Below are 24,178 nucleotides of genomic sequence, written 5' to 3'. Positions count from 1 at the left end.
TAACCACAAATTCCCTCTGAGATGATGGCAGTGTCCCACTCAGATACTCACTGCTGTTATTTCGGGGGTCTCCAGCTCGACTGCTCCATTCTGCCCTCATGCCATCAATATCGTCCAGTGATGAGGCACGTCGAAGGCTGTGGACGCTGTCCCGCGAACAGCTCCGCGGTAAAGTAGCCCGGGGAACGGCGATACCGGGTTCCAGCCGGTCTGTCAGTAGGGAGCGCCGCTTGATGGACGACTGGGCTGCAGGAGAGGGAGGATCCAGGTCCTGTTCTATCAGAGCCTCTGTCTCAGACTGCATGCAGCTCTCCTTGGACGGGATTCGAAACTCTTTAAGCGGGACCTCCTCGCTGTTCGGCTGTCGAGGAGAGACAGCCAAAAAAATAAAATGAAATATCATTTTTTTTTTGTAAAAATGTGTCAGCTACATTTTATTCAAAATAGATATTTATGGTTGCCTTGAGATGCAAAACAAAACATTTCAGAAAAAATATACACGAAACAGAATACTTAACATACACAGCATGCAAAGCGGCATTTCAAAAAACAGGACATTTTGTTCTGAAAGGTCATCGTGTTCCTGTTTTATTAATTTAGTTTCTGAAATGGGCCATACTTATCTACATAAAACAGAAAGGAATGTCTTATCCCTGCCAAAGAATTTCAACACGTAAATTGGACAGGCTTGGCCCAATACAGTTCCGGTGTCAGGTATGGATACTTTTAGGACATTGTTCCCCTCAAGCTGCAATTCATCAAAACACAAGAGAAGTCGAAACAGAAGTGAAGGAAGATTCTGAGACCAGAAAGATGAAATTCAGTTCAATTCTCACTACAATTTCAGGCAGCCAACATGGGAAACTGTACAGTACATATTTAACAGTCGGAATTTCAGAAAAGCCTACTCAAATTATTTAGCCGTCACTAGATTATTTGAGTGCAGAATGTTTTTTCGTTTTGTGCTCTTCACGCATGTGTGAAGAACAGTTAAATGTCAGCGTAGAGGCAGTTCATGCATAATCTTATGTCCTTGAGTTCAAAACTTCCGTCAATGCAAAGTCCATGTGTAGTAGATATGTAGTGTTATTTTTATGTGCAGATGTCAGGAGCCATTGTCACATGTCAGTGTGCACCGCAGCAAAGTGTAAGGCTGGCGTACATGCAAGAATACTGCAACACGTGATCATCGTGTTTTTGTATATACGCATGTGTGTGTATGTGTATGTGAGAGTTCGTTTGTGTGTGTACACCTCCTCACCTGCAGGTAGTCCACTACAACCCCTTCAAACTGCTCTTTGGAAACTGAAGGCTGTCGCATGGACCGCAGCACTGGCAGCCTCATCTTCAGCCTGCGATTCTGACCTGAGGGGGAAACTCTGTGTTCAGTGCATCTGTTTTCAAAACTCCAACTCAATCTACAACAAATTACATTCATTTGTAATTATTTTGTGTTACCAAAAACATGTGTTGGGAAGCATTTTTGCCCAGATATTTTTTTACTGCATGAGACGGTGTGTTATTTTTATGCATATATCTGTAAAATGCTAACTGAAAACATCTGTCAGTTAAATTCTATCATGCCAATGACTTGAAACTAAACCACTGGTTGAGTTAATAATTAAAATGTCCGCGCTGAACACTATGATGACATGTGACACAAATCGATTATTGTAATTCACTGAAGCAACATAAAGGAAATATTAAAGGCTTTACAGTAAATCCATCCTTGGGTTACTCTCTGCTTGAGGCCGGATTTTTTTAGCGAAGGGTCAATTAACTCCTGGAAGTCGAGGATGAACATGATGACTTGACCTTCCTCGTTTTTTACAGGGACAATGTCCACCAGGCAGGGTCTGCAGGTCCCTTTAGAGAAAGAAAGAAAGAGGGAGACCTTAATACGTAAGAAGGGGGCACCCGGATTTGAACCGGGGACCTCTTGATCTGCAGTCAAATGCTCTACCACTGAGCTATACCCCCTTGTCAACTTCTGACAGGTGACTGTGAGTAATGTAACCACAGGAGAGTGGGAAAGCGAGACGGAGAGAATTGGAGGGTAAGAAGAGGGACACTGAAAGCTAAAAAAGGCTAAATGAGCAACACTTCCGTCAGGTCTAACTTCGCACTGCAATCAGTGCGGTCTAAAAATAGAAATGGGGGATAGGGTAGATCAGACAAAAACACACACACACACACACACACACACACACACACACACACACACACACACACACACACACACACACACACACACACACACACACACACACACAGAAGAACATACATCTCCACACACTAAGTGCATGCATTCAGTCCTGTTCAGACATCCACTTTAAGGAAAACTGTGAAAGGAATTTAGTCTGGAGGTAAAGAAAAAAATAGCCTGTGAGAGAATTGTTCTGAATCATTGTATCCACTCGTTCACAATTTTTTCTGCCTGTTCAGATTGGGAGCAGAGTTGGAAGCAGGAGACAAAACAAATAGATGCTTAGTGGATTTGAGCTGGCATGCTGATTGCATTTCCATGACAACAGCTCTCCAGACTGCACTCCTCATGCCCAAATGGCCAAAGTGCCAAAAGACACGTGTATATGTGTATGTCTGTATACAATATGTATGTAGACGGTAAATGTGTTTGGGTTTGTGGTGGGTGACTGTGATCATCCTGAGACTGGTGTGTTTGCTTGCCACCTTAACAGGTGAAAGGGATCAATGAGGCGAAACGCGGTCCTGCACACAGGTCAGTCTGCAACTCGTGGCAGGATTAAGATTTAGGCAGATAGTCAAAGGAAATGAAGCTTTGAGGGGAGAGAACGTTTGGTTAAATGCTACCATATGAATTGCGGATCAACAGTTTAAATGTCCCTCTTGCTGTGTAATTTTTTTTACAGTTTTTTTTACAATTTTAAATCCCCCATCTCTCTGTCTACCATAATACCACCGAGTCTCTACACTTTTCATTCCCTCTTGGTTTTCCATCTGCGATAATTATACTTTTGTTTGCACATAACTTTTCAAAATCAAAGTTGTGCACTAAAGAGAAATATAGACTGAGGGTATGAAAGAAAGCATGGGAGAGACTGATGGGGAGGGAGGGGAGAAGGGATTAGGGTTATACCATTAAACCAATATGGCAGAAGAGGAGCCACAAAGCAATTGTGCATCAATAGGAACAGGTGTTCAGAACAGATTAAGAATATGATGCTGTGTCTGCCTGCCTGGTCTTGGTGGGGAGAAGCACACTACGTGATTTAAAGCCTGATTACACGACCCTGATTTGACCACGATGACTGATTTTCAAGCTCATGGAGGGACCGTAGTGCTTTTGCAAAAAAACATGACAGGTCACTATGAGTGGTTGCTATGACCATGAATTGCGAATTGTTATTAGAATCTGGGAAAATCTGTGTGTGATTCTGCAGTTTGAACTGATTATCAACAGAAATGTGAAGGAAGTCTTTGCAGAGCCAGTTAAGATCATCCATGGTCTAGTAAAGAACATGAGTATTGTTTATCATATAATGGTCTTTTGTAGACAGTGGAAACATCATTAACTTGGTTTAGTTTAACTATTTTAGACGTGTAACTTCATATTCATCAACTGTACCTACATCTACTTAGATTTAAAACCAGGAAAACTAGCTAGGTAGGTAACTAAAAACAGAATTTTTCAACTTGAAGTTTACGTGGAATCCTAAAAAAATGTCAGGCTTAGATCAATTAAGATAAATTAACTTCACAGGCAGTGCCTGGTAACATATTTTTAATTGGTCAAAATAGCAGCAAATGACTGACTGATGGTTGGGGTAAATCTGGATTAGGATTTGTACAACCAGGTTTCTTCTCCTCATGTTCCTACCTTCCTTAGCGTAGTACAGAATCTCCACCTTCCGCTCCTCAGAGCCAAGCAGGGCCTGTGCCAGCTGGGTAAGGGCGCTGTTCATAGTGCCGGGCCCCACCAAGAACTGGCAAGTACAGGGCTGCTGCATGATCTCCGCCCTGGTGAAACCAAACATCTGGCAGAAGCCTTCGTTGCAGTAGATGATGCCACAGTTCTTCATCTGGGCGTTGGCGATCAAAAACTTGCGATCTGAAGAGTGATAGAAGCTTAGTGTCATATCGTAGTTTAAAAAGGCAAAAAAACAAAGTGGAAATATGTACAGTGACTGTGGGTTTAAGTTATAAAGTCACATCAAAAACTAATTTGTTAAAACTTGTTAGTTTGTACAACTTAAAAAAATTTTTTATTCAAAATGGCCCAAATTGTGATCACTCTCAACTGAGGCAGAAAACATTTTGTATGATAATGATAAAGACTGCGAGGAATGAAAGACTTATCTTACAGGAAACCTACCAAAATGCGGAGCAGTTTACCAAAAGGCATTTACCACAGATGTTAAGACATTTCATTGCAGGACAGTAGGATAAGCATGAACTTGAGAAAAAGGGGTTTACAGTTTTGAGGCTGGTTAGAAAAACCATGTAACAGATGCCAGGATATGTGCTTAATGCTTTTGGGCTTTGTTGGGCAATGCAGGTGCCTAAATGACAGGATCACATTAGATCCAGCTACTGACACAAAAAGTAACAAAACACTTCTCAGTTCATGTTTATCTGTTCCTTACTTGTATTTTTCTAATTTTAGGGTCTTTACAATACAACGACACTTACACTGTTTAAGATGTAATAAAACACAATAAAGTACAGCGTGTTCAAAATGTTCTGTATGGCTTTGCATCTGATGAGGTCAGCCATCATAACGAACGACTCACCTCCTCCACCGCACCCGACAATCAGCTTAAGTGGAGCGCATGAAGCCCACCCTTTCATGATCCTAATGCTATTAGCGTCACACTTTCTCCCAAGGGACTGAGGAAGCGCAGGTGGGCACTTCAAGAGCCTCTTTGGCGTCACACCTGCGCTCACGTACCTTGTGGGAATTTACAGGTGGTTGACGTCTGTCAGGATTAGCTGGCAGATTAGCTGATATTTGTTTAATTAAACTGTAATTATCCACGTGTTTGAGAAAGGCTTTAATTATTTGCCCACACTTCTATGGAAACTGTATAAACTGGGTATTATGAATTGGGTTGGGATCCTAGCTCATGAATGCGGTGCTGTTTAGCGGCGGACTCCGATGTGTCCTCCCGCCAGCGGATGACCCTCCCTAGGTGGTCATCCACCACCAATAACTTCTCATCCTGTGGGAAACTGTGGCAGAACAGTGTCCGGTACAACACCTGGCCCGCTGAACCTTTGATGTTCGGCATCTCAGCATTACTTTGCCCTCACAAAATTCCTTCATAGTAATTCCAAGCACGTAAACCGTCTAGTTCCTGTTATTGATGATTGTAATGTACGTGGCACCCGCAGCAGGCACGATGCTAAAAACACTGTCCACCATGAAAGTGAATTAGGACAGTTTTGTTCGAAGGCTGCTAATGGAGGAGTTCAATGAGCTAAATAAAAAGTACATACATAACCTCTACAGCCTGTGAGTGGCCCTTTTATTATCCTGTGGTGGAACTGGGTTAAACAGCTGTCCCTGTTTGCTGCCCACACAGACAACAGGAGGGGACTCTTCTCTCAGTTCCTCTCTTTAAAATAAATGGTTGAGCTCCACTGAAAAGCACATCCTGGCCAAAGTCATTATCTGGGGCTCACAGCGGAAACACTGATCGTCACACCGTTGCTAAGCAGCACCACTGTGGCACGTGCACTCACCTGTTCGTGCACGTGGCTGCGCGTGCACACACAAACACACACACACACACACGCATTTATAGACATACAGTAGAGGGGTTACGTAACAGATCTTTCTCAAAAGGAGCTTCGCAGATTCAAGCATTGGCCCCAGATCTAATCAGACTAAAACAGATTGAGAGTTGTCAGCAATCAACTATTTCTCCATGTTTGGTCAATATCTGTTCAGGACAGCAGGGTCGTTTTCTGTCTTACAAATCCGGTCTACACTGTGAATGGACCACATTGAGAGAAAGTGTGCTTTAAGGGGGGAAATGCGCTTGAAAGATAGACTGAAGAGCAGACTATGTATTGATTATACTCCGGTAGATATATAGGGTATGTTGTGTAGCATCTTTGTTCTACAAAGGATATTAACAGAGACGTAACTGACTGATGTGGGATGAACGAAATCTAAGCTGGGCCTTAGACGTTGCAGGGGAATGGACTTTTTTTTTTTTTCCTCCTAAATTTCAGTGGCGGTCCCCTTTTTTCGCAGCCAGTGGAACAAGTGAGCTAATGGAACATAATGTAAGGCATCAGGTGAGCACTCACAAACACACATGCAGGTGCAATAACCCTCAGACATAAAAGGACCAGGTCTTGTCAACATCACTGATACAAATTAGATAAGATATTTCAATGCAATATAAAAAGTACATCCAACCCTGTACCATATAAGCCACACTGCTCTATTTTAACAATCATAAGAAATGTTTTTATCTGCCAGGGGCCCATTATTCGTCCCGATGACACCCATAAGCTCTCAGAAACCCCTTTTTCAGGGAGTGAAAACATTACTACTCCCCTTTTAACACGGGAGGTACTAAAACTAAACCTGAGTCCTCTTTTACACGCTGTCTTTGCACACCTGTTTGAGGCCAACGCATTTACCAGATGAATTTAAAGCATTTAACGTGCGTCATATCATATTCGACATTATCACACGGATCTAACGTGGTCTACGTAGGATATTTCCAAAGTGAAAGTATGCATTTCGTGAGCGGACAGACATTTTTTTGGTGCCATCGGTGGACGTTAATCGAATCTGGAGGTCAGCTGTGTGTGTGTGTGTGTGTCATGACGGCCTCACATGGCCACAACTTAATTCGTTTCATGTGCACTTACTTTGCTCGTCGAATTTCCTGATGATAGTGTCCAGGTAGGTGTTCTGGAGCGCAACATGACCGCGTCTCACAGGCATTTTGGGGCTGACAGAAAAGACTTCCCCGACACATGAACCTTACTATTTTTTTTTTTAATAAAAATAAATAAAAATAGAAAAAAGAGATTTCAAGGGTTAAGAAAAAAAAAATCTTCCTCCTCGTGAAGGACGGGCGTTAAAATCGAGTTTTTTGCTGAGGCTGACGGTGAGGGGTGAAGCGCTGGAGAATGATGGAGAGGAGGTCTGGTTGCCAGGGCGATAGCAGATGCAGGATGTTGCAGGCTGATAATGTGAAGAAAAGTATACTAGGATACCGCAAAAGCCACGTGCAACACCATTTAACCGTTAAAAAGAAAAACAGACAGTGCATAGTGCATAGGTCCCACGATTTGAGGTCCTCTATTCAGTGAGGGGAACCTGCTTTGGGGGAAAGAAGTTGCGAACAAAAGCGCAGGATCTCTAGGTTGTTTCTATAATCGCAGCGTGCTCCCGCAAGTTTGGACGATGCGAGACGCGACAAGGACGGCGGAGAAGGAGCTGATGTGAGTCAGATTCCCTGGAACCACTTCCCTCCCGACGCCCCCCGGCTCGACAAGAGCCGCCGTCGGCAGCGGCAAGTCAGCCCCAGTGAGCAAGGCCAGAAGTGGAAGTGAGGTTTAATTAGAGTTTCAAAATAAAGCTTTGCCCTGTGGAATCACGCTGGAGATAAAGAAGTTTGTTTCTGGATCTCTCCACGGCGGCTGGTAGAAGCCTTGTTAGTGAATAGTTGTCCATGTAGCCACGGTAGCCCTCCCCAAATTTGGCATTGTAGGCCCAGATTATTCATTTGATATAACCTCAATATTCTTGTTACAGCGCAGCCAAATCCCATTATCGGAAACTCTGTAAAGCAAACCCATCTTTTAAAAAAAGGAATATTATTATACATCATATCTGCAACTGCCAATTACTGATTATATTTTCAGTCAATCCGTTAATCCTTTAATCTATTAAACGTCAAAAAATTTTGAAAAACAAATTTATCAAAAATTTCCAGAGCTCAAGCTGATACCTTCATATGTTCTGTTTCAGATGTTTAGTTTAATACCCCAAGATATTCAATTTACATTGCAGAGAGACACAGCAAATGCTCATATTTGCAAAGCATGAACCAGATGACAATCGGCTTATTTTCACTGTTATTTATTTATTTTCTTTGTCTATCGACTGATCCTATAATTGACTAATCATTTCAGCTTTGTTATACATCCAAATTCTTGACCCAGGAATGTTTTTTCATAGTCCTTAAATTTGCAATAGCTACAAGCCCATATTTAAAAAAAAAAAAAAAAAAAAAAAAAGAGAGACAGATTTAAAAACCACCGTTTTATTATAGTTAAGAAGTGAGTATTGTTATATTTTCCTGAAATGTCACAAATACCCAAAAATTTCAATTGTCCTTCCAGCTCAACACATTTTAAGATCGTCTAGGGTGGTAGGTTATTTAAAAAAAAAAAAAAGGCATTTAAGGATTAAAAAAAACAATTCAACAAATTTCAGGGCGCAATGATTTTGGGGCACCATAATATAGGATTTGAGGACTTTGCATGACTTAAAAATACTTAAAAAGAAAGTGTTTCTTAACAACAGGACGTTTTATTTTGAAATCCATCTCCTGACGTTGTGTTTATTGCATTGCGGGTGACCTGACGGTTGTCTGACACTGACAGAGTGCAGACCCTCATCAGTCGACTCTGCTTACTCGACATCACAAGTCTCTGTGCTCAAAATAGCAGCATCCTCTTTCTCTGTGGCTGCCATCACACTTCTGGAGGATTATATTACTCTATTGGCACGATAAGCTTTGAAATGCCACTCCTGTGTTGTTTGTTTGGGCTTGTGTTTGGTGTCCCCATTGAATCCATCAGAAAATAAACATTTTTTGGTTTGCATGTCAAGGGAGCTTCTCTGTCCATGTGTTTTTTTGTTTTTTTTGTTTTTTACATTTACTTTGAGTCGGACAAAAGGATACAATGGGACATTCCTTTTTTTTTTCATAACGTTGGTCCCGCCCCTACATTATGAATCACATCACACTGAGGAGCTGGATAAGTGCCACTGGAGCAGAAACAGAGCTGTCAAAACAAAAAGAGGCTCAAAAATGGAAAAGGAAAACAAAACACGGTTGTAAAGTCTGGTGAGGACATGAGGTGCTTTGGCTTTTACAGGCGTGAGACTGTACGACTGGAAATTTCCAGTCTAGAGTTTATGGTACCACAGGCAGACATGCAAACTGGAGTGGACCTGAGCACCCACGCTCGATTTGAGTTGCATAGTGACAAATTCAGACTTGATTCAGTTAAAACAAAACAAAAAACAAACAAACATGTGATACGACTTTGATAAATTGTGTTTTGACCTGGATTCCAAGCTAATAACTTAAAGGAATCAATCTTCTACCTGAGCCCAAAGCAGTACCAGCGGTGCATTCAGAGACAGAGCAGACATTCAGACCAGTTTAATTTGTGTACCTACTTAAAGGTCAACTGAAGAGGCTCCAAGTGGCTTCGTGACACACACTGCACATTGTTGGGAATAGCTGCCATATGATGTTTACCGTTGAGTTGTATTTACAGGTCAGTCTCTTGGCGGATCCTACCATACTGTACTTCCTTTTTCTCCCGATGTCTCCAAACACCGACAGCAACGCTGACACGACACCTGCACTTATTTTCTTTGTCTTAATCTAAACTAGTTTATAGATATTTATTCCGCAGGATATCTGAGCTTTACGGAATCTAGATTCGAACTGTTGTTATTGTAAATCATTCAAATAGAGACCTTTAGGGACCAGTAGAGACCTGAGCTGGTAGGTTGGTGACCTACGCATCTAAGAAGTCATCGCCCCACTTTGTCCGAAGAAAAGAAGTTGGTATGAGCACGTGTTCACTGATACACCGATTCAGTCACCAAAGGGTGTTTGGAGATCGGAGGGAACATGGCTTCACGGTCCGGCAGGACAGGCTGAGGTGGTTGCTCTCTGTTTTGTCTCAATAGCCTCGATGAAATGAGGGCTAAAATTAACCTAGGAGCACACATGCCTTCCCGTGACCCCTTGGTGTGAGAGCCAAGTAAGACAGGAATGTGCATGAAAGAGGGCAGAGTACACATGTGAGTGTGTAGGACCTGCTGCAGCATCCTACTGCTTCTTTCCACGTATGAGAACTTTTATTACCTTGTCTGTTTGTTGTGTGACTATTAGTCAGTGGGATGTCTCAAAAACGTAAAGAATATACTTACTGCACAAATCCCAGTGGATGATAGGTTTTTGGTGTGGATCTGCATCTAGCGCCACGAATATTGAAAAATACTTGTAAGACGGGGCGTAACTCCTTCCCCTTCCCCTGAACTACTTCACTTACTTGACTGATAACAAATTCAGGACATTTGGAAAATCCCTAAATTATCTTTCACACTATGTATTATGGGCATTACTCGTATCATCGGTGTGTCCCCTTTTATTACTCAATAAATCAATTCATCCTAAACCCCAATTTGATGTCTTCAAGTTGCTGGTTTTGTCTGCAAAACAGCATAAAACCCAAATACAATCAGTTTTTACTGTCACGTGTAAAAACAAAAGCAGCATCTAACGCAACCTAGAAGCTTGATTTTTGACATTTTTGCATGAAAATGACATATAATTGATGATAAATTGTCAGAAGCGTTGCAGATTGTTTTACTGTCATGTGATTAATCAGTTTATCGACTAAACAACTCCTCACTCAAGCTTTAGCATATTTTGATGCAGGTTCAGCTCACTCCAGATTTAAAAGTGTATATACAAATATTTTTCCGCTATCAGAATAACAAATTATGCAGCCTTGGCGTTGGTATGCGCTTTCTATTATGTTGAAATTATATGTTGCACCCATGAGAAGCAACACCAACATTCACTGGGGAAGTAAAGAATGTCTTGGAGGAAGCAAAGTTGTATTGGAATCATAATTATCACAATGAAAGATTTTTATTTCAGCTTTTGTATTTCAGCAAAAAGGCTTCCGTTTTTCTAGAGCTTACATGACAGCTGTTGTCACCTCCAACCGACTGTGGAAAGATAATCAACTTAAAAATGCCCATCTATGTCACCTTTCGCCCCTTTCTGGCCCATGTGGAACAGTATTGGACGGGACAGGGTTTCAGAGCCAGACGTCAGGGCCCGCACTCCCGACTGCCTGAGAGTTTTATCTGCCTGGAATTCCTTCAGCTCAGGGTCACCTTCAGTGCAGACCTGAGACCCTCCATTCCTCTGATAAGAGCTGGGTAAAAGAGATACATACTGTACTTCACACACACTGAGAAGAGAACACTGGGGAGAACATGTTTATCTACAGAGGCAGTGATGTTTGCAAAGTTTTCATGATGTTCTTCACAAGTAAACTAAATCCTAGGAGAAAAATAATGTTCCTCATGACAATTTGAGTGTAAATCAAGTTTAGTTCAAACATTTAGCAAATAATGCCACATTGATGTGCTGCGGGAAAGCTCCTGGACTTCTTGCTTTTCTTCTCTTGAACAGCATTTATTCACTAATATTTATTTTGGCAAACTACAATCATGCTTTGATGCATTAGTGTGAGCAGTTTTTTGACCATACTGAGAAGGTTTCTGATGTCCTCATGCTTTCATTGCTGTCTTATTTAATACAATTCCAACTATCAGATAAAAAGCAGAAGACAAACAAAAGAGAGGACATGATCTAACATGTTGATTTCTTTATGCTGCCCGAGGAAGAGCTTTTTGATCAAAACATGCTCTAGGTCTGATTGTTAGATTAAAGCTGCTCTTACATTTGTCTTAATGCGTCTATTTAACCCATAATAAAAATGGTCACTCTTTGCAATGAATCTTGTTAATTTAGATGATATTCTGCGCCACACCACTGTCGCCCTACTGGACTCTGACTGCAGCATAGCCCAGAGTCAGTTTGTTCAAGTTTTCCTAATTGGGAGAAATTTCTCTAACTGTTATGATGCAGTGAAGGGAGCCAAGTTGACCCACGATATGGCGATTTGGAGACTGAAACAGCTCTCAAAATAGATTTGATAGGGATTATGGAATGGAGTAACACAAAACATAGGAAGGGTTTGCATTATTTCAACTTGGTCTAAAAAACAGTACTCCCATACCCACATGTCAACCGAAACAGTCTTTGCTTGCTGTAATCATTCCCCCTGTGCTTGCCCTTCTTAACATGCTTCCAATGGAAGTGATGGGGGACCAGATCCACAGTCCTTATTCCATGCAAAAAAAAAAAAATTCCAGGGTTTATTTGCAGTTTTAGTGTTTTCTTGCTGACCAGCAGCGGGGACAATGATTGTTGTCCCCATCACTTACTGTTAGGAAGTGATCTCTTAATGGACAGTATGAACAAGAGGAATGATTTCAGCAAGCAAAAACTGTTTCACTTTACATATGGGCACCGGAAAATTGTTTTAAGACAGTCTTGAAAAACTGTGAACTCATCCTTTCGACCAAACAAGCCACACTTAACTCCAAAGTATGTAAAGGTCAGGTGTCTGACAATGAAGGTGTTGATTTGCAACCAGGCGACACTATTTTTTAGCAACAATTATCTTTCTGCCTGAATATACAGTAACACTCAAAATGAGCCGTGACATTACAGGAAGTGAACCCATCTGCTCAGCAGTGCAGCCTGCCTGATGGGCAGAAACCATCAGCTATGATGAACGGTGTCTGTCTGCTGTTGTCAGCCCTCTAATACCCTAAAGTCAACTATCAGCATATATAACGCTCATTTCAGTGAGAAGACAGCTGATATACTGAATCAGAGCCGAGGAACACGACCATGAACATTTTGAAATGTGTTGGACAAAACAAGAGGCATCAATTCTAACAAACAAAATGTTTTATTGTTGTTAAGTTAACATGATGTCGTAGCTTGTAGCATTGGTCAAAACTAATGTTATATTCACATCTGCAGAGGTTTCTTCCAAAAAAAAAAAAAAAAAGCACGACTCAGCTGCATCTTCAGTACAAGACTCAGGAGACAGAATTTCTATTCAGGATAGACATTCAAAAAAACAAAACAAAGTGAATACAAAAGAGGGCTGCGTGTTATTGGGAGAAACAGGAGAAGGGGGTTGTGTGATGGCGGGTGGAAGTTGTGGAGGGGAGAAGGTGGGAGGCACATGGGAACAGGAATCACAGCGTGTCCTTGGCGAGGATCACAGAGACAGCCAGCTTCAGCATAGCACCATTCTCATTAGAGGCAGGGCCTGTCAGCAAAATTACAGTCAGCAGGGCCTCCAAAAAGTCACAAGGCTTGGATTACAGCTGTGATGATCATCCATCCATCCTTACATGCAGCCTCATTTCCTTTTTACACAAACATTCTCCTCTTCAAAATACAAAGCAAGGGATCTCGGTGCACTGCTGGGTTCTGGGATTTGTTGAAGGTTATCTCCACAGCACTCTCCTCCGTCTCTCTGTATCTCTCTGATACTATTAAATCAGTACAGAAATTGGCTGGTGAGTTTGGAGGAGAGGGGTTGGTGGATTAAGTTTAAGAAGGAGGGCAAATTTCGAGTCAGCTTCCGAACATCCCCTCTACACCTCCAACCTGGCTCTGTCCGTATCATCTCTGCTAGATGAATGGGCATGCCCTGACACGATCTGGTGTCAGAAAATGATCATGTCTTATCAGGTTGCGTTCAAGAGACAGACGACGCCACCAGCTGAGTGTGTGGTGAATAAAGGGTGCAGAGGAGCAGCGGTAGCTTCATGTAGGAAACATTTTAAAGGCCCTAAACACTCAATTGTTTTCACTTATTTGTGCTGACTAGAAGTCTCCTCAGGACTGTGTAGGCTTGTACAGACCCTATTTTGTTGCACCTGTTACAGACGTATGGTCACCACAGTCCCAAAAACACGTGCATTCAGCAGCTGTCATTGGTGCAGTCACATTGAAAAAAAATCAGAACTAAAATGGTAAAAACTTTGATCAACTGAATAGAAATTGATTGCTCAAAAAGATTCAGAGAGAACTCAGGCAAAGGTTTTTTACAGACGACTGCCTAAGGCTAAATAGAAAAATGGATCACTGCAATTTTGTGAGGCAATTGTAATTGTGATGCTGAAACATGAATTAGTGGGTGCATCACTGTGTTAAAATCATACTTTAATTTCAGTTTTGACACTGCAGTGACTTGATTGCCTTGTACCGTCTCTCTATGCCTGATTTTGCTAATAAATTCTGCTCTGCTCTTGCGTGCTTCCAGGCTCAGCATAGCGTACTTCCTCTGTGTCACAGTACAAACACATACAGTATACTGTATGTGTATACTGTATGTGTTATTACATGAAGCGACACACAGGCAGAGGTACCTGCTGCATCGAGGGAAGGAAATGTAAAATAGCACCAGTCAAGGGTTAAAAATCAGACCACATTCACCTGTCATTCTGCCAAAAGCTACTCTAACATACACAAATCTCTCATTCCCCGCCTAAATCCAATTCTGACATCTGCAAACCCCAACTCTGTCTTGTACTTCCCTTGCCAAATTTCACATGCACAACATCCACATGTCAACCGCCACCATGCTATTAGCTGAACACAACGGCTACATTTCAAGGCCTCTTCTATGGCAGCTAATTTGAAACAATGCTAAAAAATCAGGTCTGTCAGTCCAAGTTAAAACTAAACAGATTACCAGTAATTTCCAGTGGTTTTTACTGGAACAAGCTACAGACCACTGAAGATGAATGGCCTAGATCCAACTCATGCTAATAGTCGAGCTTTACAAAAAACTAATCGTGGATGTTTTTGTCAGAAATTCTAGCGATGAAGTCTCGGAGTATTTGATCGTTATTATATGGTTGTAGGGCAGCAAGCAGATTAGTCTAAGGATGATGATGGAGGGAGAGAAATACGAAATGATGTGATGACTCTGATAGGGCAGCTTTGCGGTTTGGAAACAGAAAAATGTAATAACATGGATTCAAAATCCTCATATTGTGACTGAGGATGAGATGAGAGAGCTCGCTGTAAAACTTTAAGGAAGATCTTTGTGTTCAGTGGTTGATTCCTTAATGATCTGTAAAGAAAAAGGAAATCAGAGTTAAAAATAGAAAAAAAACAACAAATCTCTGGTGAATTTTTGCATTAGTTGCACAAGGTATCAGGTGTGGCGAGCCACAGTGAATGATTGTGAAAACCTGCAGAAGGGTTCAACATTGCCCTCCAGAGGGATTGGGTAAAAGGTGCAATGTGCAGATTGGCCTGCTTCACTGTGAGAGTGTTGTTCTGTAAACACACATACCTCCCCGTCTCTGGTCTCCACAGTTCGTACCAGGATGCTCCTCTTCACATGGGCCTCTGGGGTTTTGGTGTCCAGATTAGTTTCTAAAACATGAACAGAGGGGACAAAGAGGGAACATTCAGTGCAGTACAATAAATGCTAGGTTGTTATCTTCTGCTCAAAGGCCTTTTACTGTGCCTTCAAGTACTATTACATACAATAAATGCAATATGTTTAAAGGATGAGCGCGTAAGAGCGACCCCCTACAATAGTAGATCCAACAAGCGGAGCTAGAATATCCAGTTTTCCAAAATATACAATTCAGGGGGCATCTCGACAATCACCACAGCCAGACAGCAATGACAATTCTTATGGTTATTGATGGTGCCCAGAGGAGAGGTTACACTATTGGCCTACCATTCCAGTTCACTGAGACTTATATCTATCACAATATATCAGGAAGACTAATAACAGAATTTCCTTAAAAGTTAAAGGTTATAAATTTTTAAAAAAGTTATAAATTCATAGTCCTCAGAAGATGATTCCTACTGTTTTTGGCAACCCCCCAAACTTTTTTTTGGAGTCCCACCATCACACCAGAATTTCTATTTTTCTACTGAGAGGCATTATCCAGATAAACTGACTGTACCATGAAAATCTTCATCACCTTCCACATTTCATGTGTCCAAAAAACAAAGGCAGCTAGATCAATAAAAGGTGAAATATATCTGCGGGTCGCCTTTGATACTGACCTCTAAACTGCAGGTTGGAAAAGCTCTGAACTGGAATAGTGATCCTGGAGTAACAGATAAGAAACAACAATATCATATATACTTGTTTATATTAGTTGGTTGTGTCATATCCAACCAGTCAACCAAGTTCTGGCTCACCTGCTCTCCTCTCCCTCCAGCAGCTTCCTGTAGGTGGCAATCTCAATATCCAGGGCTAGCTTGACATTGAGGAGGTCCTGGTACTCCTGCAGGTGCCGCGCCATCTCCTCCTTCAGCGCCTGGATCTCCTCCTCCAGACGGATCCCTGTATCGTGGTAGCTGGCGGTCTCCATGGCGAAGCGGTCCTCCATCTCCCGGAGCTGGCGTTCCAGAGACTCGTTCTGAAGAAGGAGAGACAATACTGAGTGATAAACTATGCAGCTAAAAACCCAGTAATGAAGACCAGCAACCAGCATTTGATGTACTTAACTGAGGTCTCATTTAATGTTCTACTCAGATTGATTTTAAAGGCAAGTTCTGCTGCCAACACTAACAGTATTAGTTTTACTACTTTCATTAGTGCTTCCTCTTCTTTTACCACTACTGTTACTACTGCATCTGCTACTGCAAATCTACCACTAACTACCACTCTACCACTGTTGTTGCAACTACTACTTCTACCAATACTTTTCTAGTTACTTCTTCTGCTACTGCTACTTTTATTTCTGTTCAATACCAGTACTATAACTGCTACAACCAGAGCTACTGCTTTTTACCACTACTATTAGTACTGTTGCTTCTACTATTTGTGACTCTCCAGCACAGTGGAATGAAACAGTGGTTTGCGATGACAAGGTTAAATTCAGCTTTAAGGGGGTTTGAAGGTGTTCACATCCACATTGGCTAAACAGTGTACGACTTGCAAACCTCTTATAAATAGTCTCCCAATGTTTCAACGTTGCAACTGGACAATGATCCTAAAATGTCCGCTAGCCTCAGGCTAATATTACTCATATATCGGCATGTCTGATGTTAAAATAGAGCCCAATTATCCCTCTCATTTGGCCAGCAAATAACAGGCTGAGCATGTTTTTGTGTGTATTTTCAACTTCCATTTACTCTAGGGCCCTAAATTGAGAGACTGTATAAAAATGGCAATATTTTTGATACTGATCGCCCGATGTGGATGTAAACAACCTCAAATTGAAGCTGAGTCGGCGCATTGTCCTCGTTGTTTCATTTCAAATCCAATGTGCTAGAATACAAGGCCAGCATGGCAAGAATTGTGTCATTGTTTTACTGCCCTCTGACTGCACTGTAATGTTATGGGGTCTCATCGTCTCATTGGAATCACAAAATGTAACTGAATATATAATCTGAAGAAGCTGAATCATGTCCCTCTCATCACAAGTGATGGCAGACACTGACTAGAAAACAGAAGAAGGTAATGGAAGGTAATAGAGTCTTTTCTGTGGTTTAGTGGACTTACTGTCCCACGGAGAGCCTCCAGGTCACAGGTCACCACTTGGATCTGGCGGCGATATTCATTGGCCTCCTGCTTGGCTTGGCGCAAGGCTTCTGCGTTTCGATTGGCTGCATCTGTCAGGTCAGCAAACTACGTACAGAGACAAACAGTTCATCGGCCTCTGAGTCTGTGTGATGTCTTTTGCTGAATATACCAGTCTCCTCAAAGGAACTCTTACTGTTGCATCTAACGTTATTTGATGTTGTATCACTCTACTTCTCAGTGCTATATGCTTCATAAAAGGCATTTCCGAGTTTTCTGACCTTGGATCGGTACCACTCCTCCGTCTCCTGCATGTTTGAAGTGGCCATGGATTCATACTGGACCCTGATGTCTCTCAGAGCAGCGGTCAGGTCTGGTTTGGACACATCTAAGTCAACATGCACCTGTTGGGCCATGATCTGCTCCTGTAGCTCACGCAGCTCCTGAGGAGGGGCAGGTTTATTGGAAAAAAGTTAAGAGTAAACATTTAAATGAGCTACACAGATGTGGTTAAAATTATGTTCCTTAGTAATAATTATAGTTGAAGTTGACTCACTATTTTTCTTCTTTCACCTTGTTTTTTGAGTTTCATTCTTACCTCCTCGTGAATCTTCTTCAGGAAGTTTATCTCATCCTGCAGGGCATCGATTTTCCTCTCTAACTGGACACGATTTAGAGATGCCTCATCCACATCCTATATGCAAAGAATGAGGCGCGCAGAGGAATGAGCGCGGACAGTCAGACACACTGAATATTTAAATTGTTTCGATCATGATTCCAGGAGACAGAATTACCTGTCTGAAGGCATTCAAATCTTTCTCTGCATCCTGTCGGAGGCCAATCTCATCTTGCAACCTGAGTAAATCACAAAAAGCAGCAAAAGCTTGGAATGAAAGTTCTTCCTTGGTGATCAGGAGCACTGCTGAATCAAAAACTACACACACACACACACACACACACACACACACACACACACACACACACACACACACACACACACACACAAACAAGAACAACTTGTTTCTCTCATTCACACCATTCATGAAAAATCCTGTGAACAATATTTCAGTTTTTAGTAATGTATTTAACATATACAGTAATTAGCATTAGTTAGTAAATGACTACAACATCCAAGTAAGAGTCTTTTTTAAATTTTAAATTTTAATAAGATGCATTCTTTGGAACATTTTTAAATAACATAATGAAAACCCTAAAACAATCCCAACAGTTTCCAGCTCTCATGCTTAATAGTTAATGACTCAACCTCACTAAGACAGAAAGAAGCATAAAGTAAAATTCAAACTAGATGTTTCTGTGTAGTAAAGAGTCAAACTGTGAGGACTGAAAACGTAACTCAAGCATTTTGATGAGATTTTACTGTGAGCTTCAGCGCTGCTCCCCGTGCTGCCGGGGATGACGGGGGCTCAGCTGAAAGGGCAGTTTACGCATCATTACACATTCACTCCAATCTAACAGCCAGAGGCCTTTCCCACGGGATGGAGTTCACACTCACACACACGATCCATATACGGACAGCCTCGCGCACAGACACACACCACCCTGCAATCTATCTGCCATGCACACAGAGACACTGAAACATAAATGCTCAGACTCGGGGTAACATCTGTACAGCTTCACTCAGAGTTTGCTGAATGGAGTGGTTCGAGGAGAGAAGCAGGAATCACAAAAGTGGTGGCCTTTGACCCTCGCAGCCATGACCGTCACTATTCACTCTGCGTTCTTTGAGGGGACCAGCAGCTGCTTGGTAGAGAGGAGTCTGAAAAAACTTTTCTACCCTCAGGGCCATTCAATCACTCATTCTCCTGACCAAATTCAATTATAGATTCATCCCACGTGTGGAACCTAAGTGAAAAAAGCTGGATATGTGACTGCAGGGAATCAGTGCTTCGGAGTAACAGGGGACAAGAGAACATCTGCCTGGCAGTCTGCTCCCTTTGTGAAGGGCTACCATTGTGTTTGGCTCATTCCTCCACACTCTCTCAATGGCTACGAGGGGTTCAGTCAGGATCAAGTTTGTAAAGAGGGATCCAGGAGTAAAGCTAGGGCAGAGCACAGTGGTCTGCATTCCAACAAATCAGAGACAAACCAAATCTGCATTTAAATGCATTTTTAATTAAAAAAACAAACAAAAACAAGAAAAACTCTCAACTATGTAACAAACCTGTCTTATTTTATGCTGAGAAACCTCAAGTCTAACGAAAATTATTTTTTCTTCCTTTGGTATTTAACCAAATCCCAAAACAACCAATGCATCGTACCAACACTGAGTCTAAGCTAAGTGGACCAAAGGCTGTTGTCTACGTATCTGTGAACGACCATTGATGGTACAAATGCATTTGCATTTTAAGGGATGTCTTCCTGTTGCTACTTTGCTTTGAACCAGCGAGATGCAAAACAGTAATAAAACGAAAGCCCAAAAATTCTTGCACTCTAGAGTGAAAGATAAAACAGAAATTCACTGTATAAAACCCATGTATACAGAGGCTCTTTGGTCATGGTTAATTGTGAGATTGAAGGGTTGCATTAAATTTCTATTTTTAACATATACAAATTTGTGCAAGAATCCTTCTACATGTTTATTTGAGCTCAGATTATATTATTTTTCTAGGGAAACTTATAATAATTTTGATCAATGTCAACTGTAACATAAATTTCACTTATTTCATCATCAAAAAGTACAAGTAAGCAAAATAAGGATTGCCAAGATCAGGGCACTATCATTTCTTACAATATTCCTGTGACCACAGGACAATTTTGTAAAACACTAACAGCAAAGAGGAGACACAAAGGGTTGATTTTACTACTGTTTGCATCACTTCAACATGATCCCCCACCCACAAGAGTCCCACCCTGTTTCCTCCTACCTCTGCTTGAGCGTTCCAACATCTGCAGCCAGATTGTCCCTCTCTATCTCCAGCCGAGCTCTGCCAGCAGTGAGACCATCCACCTGCCGTCGCAGCTCTCTCAGCTCCTCCTGGTAGATGTCTCCCAGGTGGCTGGGCTCCTTTCCCTTAATCTGGTTGAGCTCTGTCACCAAAACCTTATTCTGCTGCTCCAACAGGCGCACCTTCTCTATGTAGCTGGCAAATCGGTCATTCAGGCCCATCATCTCCATTTTCTCATTGGTGCGAGTCTCCTTGTACTGGGCCTTCATCAGGGAGTCGGCTGAGAAGTCCAGCCGGTCCCCAGGGCTCCCCAGGAGAAGGGGCGCGTTGGTTGAGCCCAGGGAGATCCTGGATACGGGGCTGACGTGGGTGAGGTTACGAGGGGTGCCATGCCAGGAGAAGCGGGGGGAAAGGCTCCCAATCCTGACTCCTGTGGTGCCTGAGCCCTGAGGCCCGAAACGCTTCCTGTATGAAGACTGGACTCTCTGACTCTCCATGATGGGGAATGAAAACCACTTGGGCGCATACAGGGCTTTTATAGATGCAAGCAAACCCCCCAAGTCCAAAGCGGAGAGGCCACGGGGTGGGGCAGAGAGAAGGGAGGGTGGCAGGCATTGAACGGGACAAAAAGGGGGAGAGCGAAGGGGTGGTTTACATGACACTCAAAAAGCTGTGGGCCAGGGATTGTCTGTGCTCGTCCACTCAACTACAAATGTCTCTTGGCTTTCTCCCTCTCTCCCCTCTTCTCCCTTCTCCCCAGCCTCTGGCTCACTCCCTCTCTCACTCTTATTTTCACCCCTTTTTGTCTTGCTCTCTTTCTTTCTGTTCCAACTGAATGAAAAGGAATTTGTGTGACAGGGTCTGGCCACCAATTCAACCTGACCACACATGCGCTCTCACAAAAACAGAAGCCGAGTTTGAGTGAACAAAGAGATGGAGTTGTTGGGAAGAGACCTTCACTCTCTAATCAGAGAAAGTATAAGCAGATGAATGGATAAGCAGATAAATTATACTCAGATAAAGAGTAAAATATTAAATTTATTTTCTATGTGGAACATGTAGACTACAGCGTCCAATACATGAAGCTGGAGGATTCAACAAAATCCCACTTTGGATCCCACTGTGTGAGGAAACAAACAGCATGTAGGACAAAACCTCACAGCTGTTGTCTCTCCTCTTTGAATCACAATTTATTGCAGAGTTACATAAGGACATAAAAGCTTATAATCATTAAATAAATACCTGCCTACTCTGATAGGAATCATTTATCATAAAATTAGGTTAATCTTTGCTTAAAATCCCAATTTTCAGTATTATTCTGTATGTCATGTTAGATTTTTTTCCTATTTAATGACCATTCTCCTTATAATTTTTTAAGTATTATGGGGGCCTTTAATAGAGACAGTAGCACAATGACAGGAAATGAGGGAGAGCAAGAGATGCAAAAATGGTACCCAGATAAATTCTGACCCTGATTGTTGTGGTTCATGGTTCCCAATCCATCCTGGTCCTTGCTCACTTGAAATAGATTCGTACAACGGGCTACACTGATTTAAACAATTCAGTTAAGAATCTGAACGCTATACAAGGCCCTGCCACCAAAAAGTCAGCTGTATTTTGTGGACATGACACTTTATGTGCTTTGAGAATTAAAGAATTATTTGCACAAAATGCACTTTGGGGCAGCCAGTGTGCATTTGCAATAATTTTGTGCCACAAAATAAGTTAGACAGAAACAGTATTAGTATAGTTATTAGTATACAGTATATAATTACAATAACATTACCAATACTTGTCACACATGACAAGTAATGGTAATGAACGGGGCTGATGAAAATATCTGGGGATAATGAATCGGGTAAGGAAATTTATTTTAATAATTAGTTTCTGTTTTCTCAATTTCATGACTTTAAATACAGTGTGCGTCATAAAAAGGAATACTTGATTAACCAAAGTGTATTTTGTGCTGCAAACTTCCATGGCCCAAATTTAATTTTGTGCAAACAATTAAGCATAACCCCGCCACCCGTTGTCTTGGCAACGTGGCAAAATATCATTACACACCACTGTACATCTACGTCTACATTTGTTTGACCGTTATGCTGCAGGAGCACATTTCTACTATAGCAGGGGTAGAAAGTAGCCAAAGCACCAGCAAGACCGTAAGACTCTGGGGGGTGGGGTGTTCACTCTGTGCGGCTTATTAGACATCTTGTTGGCTGCAAAGAGAGACGGATGGTAGAGAGGAGGAGGAGTGGGTTGTGGGGCGCTCAGACCTAATCTGAACTCCAGCAGGACTAACAGGGGCTGCATTACAAAACCATTTTCATCCATTTCCTTGACAACCACAGGGCCAGCCACATCCAAGTGCTTCAGCTGATCTTCCTCTGAATTCTTTTTGAAAAGGAGGTTATTTGTGGGGATGAGACTTTGACATGGTGTCTGCTCTCCTTTCTGCAAGTGTACATCCCTGAAGACAAAAGGAATTAAGGCAATAAAGCCCTTTGGCACAACCACTGTCACAACAATTATGTTCTTAAAAACAATGTTTTATCTCATTTCCGAAACATTTCACAGTTTATTTACTGCAAATATTGTATACCTTTAAATAAGCCTTTTTTTAAAAAAAAAAAACTTAAAGGATAAAAAATTAATTAATAGTGATGATTAAATAGTGACAGGTTATCAGACAAGTGAAAAATATGGCTAAAAACATAAATAAATATTGTATGTTAAATAATAAAAATGGGTGTAAAAAGAAATTATACCCATTTATACTTTTCCTTTAACTTCCAATCAATTCCAAAGAAAAAGCAAAAAACCTTTTTTTTCCCTTTACCATCAGTCGGTTGTTAAAATAATTATTTCACTCGTCTATTTATCTTTCACTTGCACATTTTTTTTTCAGCTCAGTTTTCCTATTTATTTGTCTGGCTCCATATACTTTACATCACATTTAATGATTTTATAAACGATGCTTTTGTGTTTCAGGATCTTTCTTTTTTTTTTAATTTATCTAACTAGCAACAATAAATGTAACTTTAAAAAGTAAAGCAGATGTAATAGTCACTGTGATGTATTGCATAACTCAAGCAGGTTGTCAGGAATGAATGGAAACCAATGGCTGCCTTGTAGTTAAAAGCAAGAAAAATACATCAAAAATCCACAACTGTACAACCTGCATTCGAAAAGTTCCTTGCAAAAATTTAGTTTAAAATTTAATTTGAATTTCTACATTATTTGGAATTAACAAGATAAAACTTTAGGAAACACTGGCACGTACATTTAACTGCTGTGTTTCTACAGGTAGTAAAACCACAACAGCAGTGGGATATAAAGGTCCTCTCTGTTACTGGGTCATCAAATCACAAGGAGCAGTAACCAGTGGTACTAGGAGACAGTGAATAAAGCTCTGTCTGACTCTACTATCTGGCTTCTGGGCGTTATTACTTTTAAAGGAGAAAAACAACACAGTGTCTTGAATTCCAATTGGTCTCTGTTAATAGAGGTTAAATGAGATGGCACACTGTAAGTCTGGCAGGGATTTGTTGATTTTAAAGTCTCCATCTCTAAGGATGAATGTCACGGTTGCATCATTAAAGTGACACCAATTGTTTTCGGCTCTCTGGATTTTTTACACAATCACGGCCGTTGCCTCAGATCTGGTCACTGAGGTAATATGTCCCGAAGATTAAACATCCACAGAGAGAGAGAAGAAAAGGGGAGTGCAGACCTCTCCCTCTCCTCGTCTCCCTGCTGCTGGAGTCAGAGAAGGGCCAAGTCAAACAGCTGATTCATGTCTCTAACATGAGGAGACCATCTCATTTGCAGGACTTACGAGGAAAAGA

The 24,178-nt window shown here is 41.5% G+C and overlaps 2 protein-coding genes and 1 non-coding gene across 6 annotated transcripts in view; all 3 read right to left on the bottom strand.

Annotated features, from left to right (window-relative positions):
- kcnh6a (potassium voltage-gated channel, subfamily H (eag-related), member 6a) overlaps positions 1–7,519 on the bottom strand; it is a 28,683-nt gene extending 21,164 nt beyond the window's left edge. For all 4 annotated transcript variants that reach the window (XR_005706601.1, XR_005706602.1, XM_040120155.1 and 1 more), the window contains exons 1-5: positions 6,871–7,519; positions 3,860–4,090; positions 1,717–1,866; positions 1,262–1,365; positions 52–361 (exon numbers count right to left, since the gene is read on the bottom strand). Coding sequence is in view for 2 of the 4 variants with exons in the window: in XM_040120155.1 (XP_039976089.1) it covers positions 52–361; positions 1,262–1,365; positions 1,717–1,866; positions 3,860–4,090; positions 6,871–6,946 (871 nt within the window). In the remaining 2 variants the exon portion in view is untranslated. The remainder of the gene's footprint in view (positions 1–51; positions 362–1,261; positions 1,366–1,716; positions 1,867–3,859; positions 4,091–6,870) is intronic.
- On the bottom strand, positions 1,909–1,980 carry trnac-gca. Its single transcript has one exon. It is a non-coding gene; the product is annotated as a tRNA-Cys (tRNA).
- A 7,392-nt stretch (positions 7,520–14,911) lies between the features above and the next one.
- Positions 14,912–20,827, bottom strand: LOC120785324 (glial fibrillary acidic protein). The gene is made up of 9 exons (XM_040119960.1): positions 20,310–20,827; positions 18,219–18,279; positions 18,023–18,118; positions 17,706–17,867; positions 17,407–17,532; positions 16,098–16,318; positions 15,960–16,003; positions 15,229–15,311; positions 14,912–15,003 (listed from the first exon to the last, which is right to left on the bottom strand). Exons 1-9 carry the CDS (start codon positions 20,825–20,827, stop codon positions 14,962–14,964), a joined length of 1,353 nt encoding a protein of 450 aa, XP_039975894.1. The 3' UTR covers positions 14,912–14,961.
- Between the last annotated feature and the right edge of the window lie 3,351 nt (positions 20,828–24,178).

This window comes from Xiphias gladius, chromosome 3, assembly GCF_016859285.1.
Source record: "Xiphias gladius isolate SHS-SW01 ecotype Sanya breed wild chromosome 3, ASM1685928v1, whole genome shotgun sequence".
Lineage (NCBI taxonomy): Eukaryota > Metazoa > Chordata > Actinopteri > Istiophoriformes > Xiphiidae > Xiphias > Xiphias gladius.
This window is presented reverse-complemented; position numbering and strand designations above follow the sequence as displayed.

Bases quoted from the DNA above. Each gene is read 5' to 3' on its own strand.
- LOC120785324 (XM_040119960.1), bottom strand. From the start codon at position 20,827: ATGGAGAGTCAGAGAGTCCAGTCTTCATACAGGAAGCGTTTCGGGCCT. The intron at 16,004-16,097 runs GTGAGCCAGAAC...CTGTTACTCCAG, and splicing joins CTGGAGGGAGAGGAGAGCAG to GATCACTATTCCAGTTCAGA. The intron at 15,312-15,959 runs GTCAGTATCAAA...TTCATGTTTTAG, and splicing joins TTCCAACCTGCAGTTTAGAG to AAACTAATCTGGACACCAAA.